Source organism: Macrobrachium rosenbergii, chromosome 7, assembly GCF_040412425.1.
Source record: "Macrobrachium rosenbergii isolate ZJJX-2024 chromosome 7, ASM4041242v1, whole genome shotgun sequence".
NCBI classification, from domain to species: Eukaryota; Metazoa; Arthropoda; class Malacostraca; order Decapoda; family Palaemonidae; genus Macrobrachium; species Macrobrachium rosenbergii.
This window is the reverse complement of record NC_089747.1, coordinates 30,061,458-30,072,500: the sequence shown is the minus strand read 5'-3', so window position 1 is coordinate 30,072,500 and position 11,043 is coordinate 30,061,458. Positions and strand designations below refer to the sequence as shown.

General features: G+C 40.7%; 1 protein-coding gene across 1 annotated transcript in view; it reads left to right on the top strand.

The window, feature by feature from the left end:
* LOC136840268 (unconventional myosin-Ia-like) overlaps positions 1–10,553 on the top strand; it is a 221,328-nt gene extending 210,775 nt beyond the window's left edge. The window contains exons 26-27 of the mRNA XM_067106912.1: positions 757–973; positions 7,386–10,553. Of these exons, the coding sequence (XP_066963013.1) occupies positions 757–973; positions 7,386–7,509 (341 nt within the window). The 3' untranslated portion in view covers positions 7,510–10,553. The remainder of the gene's footprint in view (positions 1–756; positions 974–7,385) is intronic.
* The last annotated feature ends 490 nt before the right edge of the window (positions 10,554–11,043 follow it).

The following is an 11,043-nucleotide window of genomic DNA, read 5'->3' as shown; positions in this document are numbered from 1 at the left end:
ATGTAGTTTTTATAAATCGACACTCTGCTGTGGTAGAATGTTCACAGCATGTAGCCTTTTTCAACTCATAATTAAATAAGACATTCTTTTGTAGTACAAACAGCGCACAGGTAACGGTGTTGCACATCTAAACATAATTTCCCTTGACTCACGAAAATAAGAAAGGTCTCTCTATGACAGTTATTTATTTTCATGACTAATTTGCATCTTTAAGAGTATCTAAAGGAGACATTTTATAAATGAAAGTATATTGTAAACAGAATGTTTTTCATATAGCCATTGATCACAATGCACCTTGCAGTCACTAACTTCCCTGACATTTATTTACTTATGCTTCTATCTGCAAACTTTCTCAGTGAATTACACACATTCTAAGCGAGACATATTTCAAGTTAAAATGACCTTGAATGATAACCATGTACCTGTGAACAAAGACGTCTCTTGACGGTTATCTCTTCTCGGAAGTCATAGATATGGGTTTGGAAAAATTCGAGTAATTAGTAGCCTTTATGTTTATGTTTTGGAGGCTTCTCCTGAAGACCCTCAGTCATGATTTCTTTGATAGATATGCATTTGATTTTTCTTTCAATATTTCCAAGCTTTCACATCGTAGTTCCGTGGAAAATCTGCTGAACAGTCTGCGCGGGTACTGTTGGAATACAAATCTTTATCCCAATATCTGTTACATCGATAAGCAGTGTTTCACATTCACGTGGCAAAAACATTGCAAAAAACTCTCATGATAACTTCTTGCAGATGACATAGCTGTTCTGCACATTAAGCCTCCAACGCCTACTGCAGATCTCTCAGGCTCTCAGAATCTCAACCCAGGGTGCCTCTTTGGGTCAGATGAGGTCAAGAGGAAGGGTGATCTGGTGCTGCAGACAGGCCATGTCATTGAAGTGGTCACCAAGCTCTTCTTGGTTGTGCAGAACGCCACCGGAAAGCCTCCTGATGTCAATATCTCGACAGAGTAAGATTCTTTCTTTATTCTCAGCATTAGATATATATAGTATATTGTATGTGGGGTTCAGTACCAGTTTATCTTGAAAATGCCAAATGTATTTAAAGCATTATATTGAGTTTGTTATATAAAGTGTCCATATTCACCTAAGGGATGAGAGAGATAACCATGAACATAACCCATGTTTAATTATTTACCCAGATGACACGTTTGGATTTTTTATTATTAGAACTTTAGTCTAGTCTTTCTTTAGAATGAATACAGGAAGTTAGAACACAGTTAAATTGGTATTGTTTCAAAATAAAGTTTTTGTCCATATACCTTATGGTGGATTTTCACGTATTATCAACCAGTTATTTCTTTTTCATTGTTGTTGCTCACGCTCGGTAAAAATGGATGGAGCTTCACACCGTTGGTTATATAATTTTTATCCAATATTCGTTTAAGTTTTTACAAATTTTGAATTTTCCTTCAACAACATTTCAAGTTACTCCAATACTAACTGGATTATTTTTATCCTTTCTTTTTTTTACATTGTTTTAGGAGTTTATAAAGAGATAATATTTCCATGATGTTTTTCTTGAATTTTACAATTCTATAAGGTAACAGGTAAAGCTTTTGTGTGAAATAATTTGTTTCGAAAAATATAATGAATTTCCTTAAAAATAATCTTTACAATTAAAATATGAAATTACTCGCAGAAATTTCCTTGCAATTTAGTTTTGTTCAAACATTATACTTGTTGAGCACTTTTTCAGATACTGTTTGCATGGTTTAGATTACAGGGATTGTTTCAACTCCTTGTAAGCCTTTATAGAGCTAAAATAGCAATGAATACAACTTTATTTCTGTGGGATACAACCTTCACCTTCCATATATGGAGTATCCTTCAGTGGCAAGCTTGAACGACCGTTGAATCTTGGTAACAAGGGAATTAAGTAGTGGAAATGTGGGGTTGAGGGGGACGGGGTAATCTGACTCTCCTTCTAACCACTTCACTCTTTCGTCGGCCACCATTGTGAGAGAGAGCATTTTCTGTCTCTTTCTTGAACGTTCGTGCACCGCCAAATCCTTCCGGTTTCTTGTTTGCCCACGGCTGCCATTCTTCTTCCACCTCTGCCATTCTTCTTCCACCTCCACCCGGGTCATCCCCTCTTAGGAGGGTTAATATACCTACAATCCCATTCATCCCTAGTCTGAACATGGGAAGTCCACGGAGATATTTTCCATGACTACCACCTCAGCTGCCTTCCTGGGCTTGGTAGCAGGAAGAAATAATGACCATCCAACTACCAATGTGTCTGCTTCTGCCTTTGCAGTTCCTGTGACTTTCTTGTCTGCTACAGGTGATCCCCCAGTGGCAGTGGTGATAACTTTTGCTGAGCAAGTAAGCATTGTGAATCCTCCCCTTTCAGCTTCAACTGTCCTTCAGAATGCAAGTCATCCTTCTTCCTTGTCATTATCGTTGTCTCCTAGTTCATCATCATTCTCCTCCTCCTTGTTCCAGGACTCTCTTCCTTGGTGCAGAAAAATTCCAGATGGACTTCTCCTGCTCAATCTTCCCTTTGGCAGGAGAGCAGAAGTGTCAGTTCACCACCTGATGATCATCATACCTATTTCACATGCTCGCTTGGACCTCCCCTCACCCTCTCACTGTGCGCTCTTGGGCCCACATTGGGATGGCACTGCTCGTCCTCTTTGCTTCCCTCCCCTCCCAGGTCTGAGGACCAGGTATGGGTTGCAGCTTGGGGTAGCCGTCCACCCCCAGCAGCTCTGTTGAGTTGAAACGTGGTGGGCATGAGCAACCTATTTGCTCACTGTTCCATGCAAGGTCCCCAGACTATGCTAAGGAGAGCAACAGGATAGGTTCTCCTCATTCACTTTCTGGGGGACAGAGGAGACCTTACACCCTGTTCTTACTTGGTACACTCACACTCTCTTATACACTTGCAATCTGAGCAATCTTGCTCTAGGAAGAGGTGTCCTTTGACCTCTTCCACCTCCTCCTGGCACGATTCACTGTGTAAGTGTGAGGAGTGCAAGTGGTATTACAAGCTCTTGCACTTCTCCTCAGTCTCCATACTCAGTTGCAGCCAGATATCAGAGCCAAGGTGCACTAGGGTCAAGGTCCAAATTCCATTTGAACCACAAAGCTGTAGGATCCCATCTTTTTTCTCCATGGAGAGGCTTGTCTGGTGCTGAACTTGTTCAGGAATGAGACAGGGAGTGGAGAGTCTGCTGTGACCTCTTCTTTGGAGGAGGCAGTAGCATGGACCTCTGGGGATCATTTTGGTCCTGAGGTACTGTCCCTTTATGAGCCTCCTTAGGCTTGAGTTGGAGCAATGTTTTTAGGAGGTTATTTTACTCATTCATGAGAGTGATAATCCAGGGAAGGTGACCTCGATTTGGACTACAATGCTAGCCTTGCTTAGTCCCAGTTAACTTGTGGTGTTTTGTGGATGGTGAACGAACAAATTTCTCCCCCTGCCGTTTTCATGCTAGCAGAGGTTTTACAGTCTGAAGGATGCAGAGTCTTCTCCTTTCTGGTTGGATGTGCCAGTCTGTTGACTGACAAACAACCTCCTGTGAGAGGTTATGCCAGGAGGGCATCTCCTTGAGTGATGTGAAGACCAATGCCTTTGAATTCATAGTGTTAGCATTACTACATGCTGTCCCATGGCTAGACCTGTGGATGTGCTTTCTCACTATCTGCGCCATGACCAGTAGTACATTTTCAGATGAGAGAGCAATGGACAGGAGGTTGTTGATGTCAGGAGGAAGTGCCCTTACTTTCATGGCTCAACAAGTATCCAAGGGTCGGCAAACCTGGTCCGCTAAAGGAAATGTAGTATTGTCTCCGTGTTCTCTTGCAGGTGTCCGTCATACTGCAGAATAGTTCGGTGTTGGGCTTGCCTCTATACTTTCCTACGGGGAAGTAGAAGCTGCAGTCAAGCTTTTTATGGATGATCATGGGAGTCCCTCTCTAACCATGCTGCATCCTTCAAACCCTCCCAGGAGGCTAAGGTGCTTGTCACTAAATTATAAGTTCAGCAAAGTCCTTGACATCTGGTGTGCTAAAGAAGCTTGTGCTTCAGGAGCCCAGAGAGGAGCAGCAGTCTTTCTCCTCATCTAGGGAGTGCAGTGATCCTTCCCAGTTCTTTTGTTCCTCCCTCCTAATGGGTTCTCATCTGAGCAACCTTAGGGAGGTAGTGGTGAACTTCCTCTCGAGACAGGACCCACCCACTTCGCTGTGGCAGATGTTCATAGGTTATCTGATGTCACTGGAGAAGCTCATTCCAAGTGGGTGGAGCCACCTTCAGTTGCTTCAGTGGCAACTGAAGTAGCATTGGTCCTTTCAGAAGCCTCTTCCCAACTTTTACCCTTGAGTTGGGAAGTGACAAAGGAGCTTCGTGGTGGTTAAGACAACAGACACCTCCCATGGGAGTTCTGTTGAGCTCCCCCCCTTACTGAGATGCTCCTGTTCAATGCTTCTGTTCATGGATGCATTGGGATGGGGCACACACATGAAAGAAGAGTTTGTTTCAGTTGTATTGATGGAGAACACCTCATCTGCACATCAACATCTTAGAGATGCAAGCAACCTGGTAAGTACTGCAAGAATTCCAAGACAGTTTGAGGGGGGCATTTGGTGGTGTTGAGTGACAACATGCCAGTTGGTGTTGCAGATTCAAGAGTGGATGGCTTTTCATGCCACTGAGTAGTCAGTCAGATACATTCTGAGAGGTAGAATATTCAGTTGGATCATCTTAGTAACGAGAGCCAGATGGTGGGGACTGAGTGGTCCCCACACCTGAATAAGCAGAGAGACTATTTGAGTTATGGGGTTCACCTGTGATCAGTCTGTTTGTAACCAGGTTGAGCAGAAGACTTCCTGTCTTCTGTTCCCCAGTACCCAGACCTTTGGGCAGCTGTGGGGGATACATTCAGACATCCCTGGTTCAATCTAGATGTTTACATCTTTCCAGCTTTCAGGCCCCTCCACAGGATAATCAACAGTTTTTGTTGCCTTGAGTCTTCAGATGGCTTTGATGGCTCCTCGTTGGCTACACACTGAGTGGGATGCAGCTCTGCTGATCCTCTAGTCAAAGCACCAAGAAAGTTTCCCCCATGGCCCTCCGCTCTTTGTCAACTACACGTTCACTGGTACCTCCAGGCAGTGTAATCTGTCCACCATCACAGGGTAAGGTTGTCCAGTGTATCCTATGAGAGAGAAATTTTCTTGCAGGCCAGCAAGAGAAATGTCTGAGTACCTCCCTTGTTCCTCCACAAATGTGTAACAAGGAATCATGGGCAGTCTTTTGTTCAGCTGTTACCAGATTGTGTCATTTACCTTCACCAAGACAAGCAACTCTCAGTTTCTGCAGCAAGAATCTGTTGTTCAGCTTTATCTGAGGTTTTCACACTGAAGTGGTTGGATCCCTGCATGTGTGTGCGGTGTTATCCATGCTTTGAGCAGTGTTGACCTCCCTGGGAGTTTCAGACCCCATGGTGGGACATTCTGTTAATGTTATGAACCGTTATAGGGCCTCCACACAAACCTTACTTTTGTTCCTCGGATGGAGACTGAAAACTGAACTGTCTTTCCCTTGGCTCTAGCCTGGGTTGGGGGAGTTACATGGTCTGTCTTATCTTGTTCGGCACTCAGAAGGGTGGGACTCCTTTTCTTTGTCTTTTGCATTGGAGTTTGTAGCGAAGACAGTTTCTGGATGAAAGATTTTTTCAGTTTCCTCCATCTGAGACTTTGTTGGTGGAGACCCAGATGAGATGCTGTTGTGCTTGGTTATCACCCTGAAGTCTTATCTGAAAAGGACCCACTTCTTGAGGCTAGAGTGTAAGAGACTTTTGGTAGTACTGGTAGGTGCAAAAAGGTGTCTAGAACACCCTATCTTTCTGGCTTTGTGAGGTTTTCAAGCAGGCCTACTATTCTTCTCTGGACGAGTCTTGCCTCCCTTCTTGCTTTATATCACACAAAATTAGGGGTCTGGGTGAGTTCTCACCTCTTAGGAGACAACAGTTTTTCAGGTTGCGAGGGCAGGAGTCTGGCATTGCTAGATTACTTTTACCTTGTTTCACAAGGATGGGTGATGCCTCCTCCTTGGGACTGTTAATGATTGCTCAACGAGTTGTATGGTTACCAAGTCCCAATTGGACACTCCTTGTCTCATCTGAGTACTTAACCTTGGTGCTTTTTTCAGAAGTGTGAATGAGTTAATGGTTCCCTTCATTTAATTTTCTTCTTCAAGCTTTGTCTGGGTTGAAGTACATGCTGGATTCGAATGAGATATGCACATGAGATATGCACAACTAGCATGTGTTCTAAGTAGCTTAGAGTGCATTGCTCTCTGTCCTTTTTCTTTTAACAAAGGAGAGGAAGGACATGGTTGAAGTTTTTCTGAACCAGTTACTTGGTACTAAGCATAGTAAGCTGCCCACTGACTTCACAACTCTCATGCTATTAAACAGAAAAAATTGTCCACAGACTTCACAACTCCCATGGTAATAACCAGAATAAGATGCTCACTGACTTCACAACTCCCGTAGGAGATATCACTGTCCTTTGAAATTTCGTTCCTTACTCGTGATCCCCCTCATTTTTCCGGGATCTCATGCCGAGGGTCCTACCACGCAGGTCATCCTTTCACCAGAGTAGTGGAAGGTTACATGAGTTATTGCTTCCCTAGCTTGCATGGGCTATGGAAAGCATAGCCTTTCTGGGTAGAATCCAACTTTTTTATAAACAAGGACTATCCCCTCTCATGGTTAAATCTCCATATATGAAAGTTGATGGTTGTATCTCGGTAGGAACAAATAATAAATTTTTGAACCAGTTTGTATTTTTGCTAGGCACACAGACCAGAGACTTTCATATAGGTTTTAGTGACCTCAACCACCCCACTTCATCTCTCTAGCCAAAGAAAGAGTTAAGTGGCAAGAGGGAGGTTACCAAGGTTCAACAGCCTTTCCAGCTTGTGCTGAAGGTTACTCATTATATGAAATGCTCTGATTTGTATACCTAGGAAAATAACAAAATGTTTAAAAATTTTGGTATATATTCATTGGAAGAAGACTTTTGTACATGTTTTATGATTTTGAAGTATTTTCTCATCTTCATCTACTTGACTTTTGTAGAAATAGCTAATTTTCTTATTGTCATGGTTTTCCTTTGGGACAGGTTAGAAACTGATTTAGGCAGAGTTTTTAATGTGTTTATACTAATCATTTTCAGTAGTAGTAGTAGTAGTAGTAGTAGTAGTAGTAGTAGTAGTAGTAGTAGGATTGGAGATGAGATTTGGCAGATTTCTTTATGAGTGATGATAATTTCACTTTCTAATTGTTTTTGTCTAACCCCCAGTAGGATTACTGAATGCCTTAACACCATTTCATCCTTCTTCCGAAACAGGTTCGATGCCAACTTTGGTCAGAACTCTGTACTGTTCACCTTCAAGACTGCCGGTTTGGCGGAAGTGGCACCAGGACAGATCCGGATCATGCGAAGACATAACAGGATGGAGGTGATGCTGTGATGAAGTGTGGGTCGACACCGAAGTCCTCAAATAACCAATTCGATTGTTGCCTTGCCTCCAGTTTTAAGGATACAATAACTAATTAGAAGCATTGTTATAAGGTGGACTGACAAATCGTGGGGATTTTACGTGCAAATCAAGTGCTCGGTCAGGGGTGCGTTTGGGTACTTCATGCAATCTGTTATGGATCAAAACATAAAGACACTTCAGGTTGCTGCCATGAAGGAAGAGTCAGCAATAAAGGTTGTATATGTGTGTGTTTGTCGATGCGTCCAGTTTTGTCTAGGAAGCAATAAAGGGAAATATGATTCACTTACTTCACTGAGTGAGAGACACAGCTGGAACTGTGAGCCACACTAAAAATGAAAATAAACAAAAAAACGGGTTTATATATTCTTTGTACAGTAAACTGCAAGAATTAAAATAAACATTTTTTACATGGAAGCGTGACTTCAAGGTGTGTGTGCGTGTACATTTGGATGTGACGTTAGGACACGGGGGACGAAATGACCGGGTCTTCTTCGAGCAAGCGGGGGAATCTTGTTTGGTGCTTCGACAACATTTTCTCCCCCTCATATTTATTTTGCCAAGTTGGGGCTTTTCAAAAAGGGGAGAGTGTCCGTAGGTGGATGATGCCTCCTTTGTTATCCTTATGCTGAAAGTGATCCATGTTGGCGGATGCTACCCTTGCACCAACCCTGCGTACAACATCAGTCATTCTAGTTGTGATGTGATTTGGAGTGCGAAGGTGTCTTTCGGCATTCTTGCTCATATCAAACTAGCAAAAGCTGCAACAGGAGATATGTGCAATATTATTCGTCCGTTTTTTTATATTCCGTCATACTTGCATATGGCTGCAACAGTTAAAAAGGGGATTCTTTTAACATCTTTTTTCATACGTATGGTTCCTGCAATGGGAGATTATTGAATTCCCGTAAAATCGTCCAAACTTGCTGTTCTAAATCAGACTTGCATACTGTTCCAAGATTAAGTCTATTTATTAATACAAAATCATCTTTGCTTGCTGGTTTTTATGCTACTAAATTCGAGAATGCTGTTCTTATAACATCAAGTCAAATGCATATTAATTTCAGTGCTGTTAATTTGATATTAAATATTTTAATAATTATAATTGTTATTATCATTTTTATTATCTTAGTTGTACAAGACCAATATGGTAGTGATTAAATTTTGGGGCTTGGCTACGTTATTAATCTGTGTAAACTCGGGACATTTAATCTCGTCCCCGAATTATTTATGCAAAAAAAAGGTAAATTACCGTAGGGAATTGAACATGAGGAAGATCTTTTTACACAATAATATGAATATATTAAAAGGATATCATGTAGAAAACCAGTATGCTGTGGTAATGATGTATAGTATCTAACAGCTCTTGTACCGCATAACCAGTAAGGCCCTGCTAGAATATTTTTTAGCCGTTCAAGTTGTTATAACAATGATAATACAAGAAAGCCAAAATCATAAGTTATAGTTAGTTAGATATTTTTGTGTCGGCTCACAACATTTACCATTAATATCTCTGAAAATTTTGTTTCTTTGTTTTGCCATGAGAAATATATCTTTCATAGCTACCAGTGCAACTGAAGTTTTACAAATATTTTGAGTTGGATGACATTTATAGTTCAAAGCTGTCGTTTTGAATTCTGTATTGTTATTTCTATTACTGAGCATTACATTCTGCTGTATAAAATATTTTAGTCATGGTATTGTCTTGGTTCCATCACTAAGAAAATCAGGATTTGTGCTGTGAATAGATCTATGGAGAGGTTTTGCATTACCTTATATATATCTTGTAATCTTTTATTTGTATGGTACAATGAGTTGTTTAATTCAAATTGCCGAAACTATTTTGCCGTTGTATAGTCTTCTAAATTAATTTTTTCTTATTTTATTTCACAGTAAGTTCATTCTCTGTTTTCCCCTATGCAACACACTATCAAGTAACTATACGCTTAATGTGAGATTATTGTGTTGCTATAAATTAAGGGATTTGGTTTGGATGTAATAAAACCAAACTTATTTCCAGTTGTAAAAGGGTTTTTCCACCGTATTTTTCTGAGCCCGGCAATATCTACGACTGTGATGATTATTCTTGAGCCAGATTGTTATAGAGGTGTTCAATCTTCAATTGTAACAGCACTCTTTCCAGCCTGATTCGATATACTGTATCTACAACTGTAATAGCCTTCCTTGCTGCTTGATTGTCACTCGGACGAACTGTCGTATCCATCTCTAAGGCCGGATCGCGAGACAGGTGTTACAACAACGTAAACAAAACTTTTAGCAGCCTGATTGTTAGACTGGTGTTATATCTACAATTGTGACCGCCATCCTTACAGTCTTATTGTTAGATTGATGTTATAGCTACACCTATAGCAGCCATCTTTGCAGACTGATTGTTAGAGTGATAAATCTACAACTGTAACTGTAAAAGCCTTTGTGTAACCATTGTTTTTTTAGACAGACGGTATACCAAGAACTGTAAAAGCCATCTTTGCATCCTCATTAAACACAAACAACTGTAAAAGGTTTCTTTGATGATTTGGTGTCATATCCATCTATTATTATAACAGACATCTTTGCCACTGTTCATCTTTTCATCCTGGTTTGGTGTGACTCGCATATTTGCATCTTGCTTTCTTATTATTATTATCTACGACTTTAACAGCCATTTTTGCAGCCTGATTGTTAGACTAAGATGGGCAATCTCAGAACTGCGATGAAATTGCCTCTCCAGAGATGCTGTACGCTGGGGTGGTGTGCGTTCGTGGGGGCAGTCCATCATTTTGAAGAAGTCAGGGCTAAGGAGCTGTTGGCGATATCCCTGATAGATAAAACCCTTGGGGTCTCATGAAAGTTCTCCTCGTAGGAGATGGTTCGCATTGGAACTTTTTTCTTTTAACTAGTGTTTGATTTTCCTGTTAGATAAAGAGAAAAAATGGCATGTATATTGTCTCCCTGTATAGACCAGTAAAAAACAAAATGGTAGATTTTCGAATAAAAGAAATATCATTGACAAATAACTCGTTTGTTTTTTTGACCAATTACTTGGTAAAAATAATTTATTTAAAGTCTTTAAATGCTCTTTATGTGTGACTCGTTGACGCTTAGACTAAGAGAGAGAGAGAGAGAGATGCAGTATCCTTTCACTTTTCTGTTTACATCCAGATAAAGACTAGCGTGAGACATTTCTTGTAGTTCACACACGTTTGGATTAGTGTTGGAGACTGTAACTTTCGTCTTTATCATCCATGATTGTTTTCGTTAATCTTTTAATAAGCTGAGATATGTACAAGGAATTCGTTAGCTTCCGTTAATGAAAATAATTATTGTTGCCATGATTTTTCATATGGATGGGTCTAGTAACTGAATAACGACCTCTGTGAAAGTGATACATGCATTTGTTACTTCAAGAATTGAGCACGCAATCACTGAAGACACATTCCTTGGAAAAAAACTCTCTCTCTCACTCTTCTCTGTTTACACTACTTTATCAATGGTATGTTTCCTGAA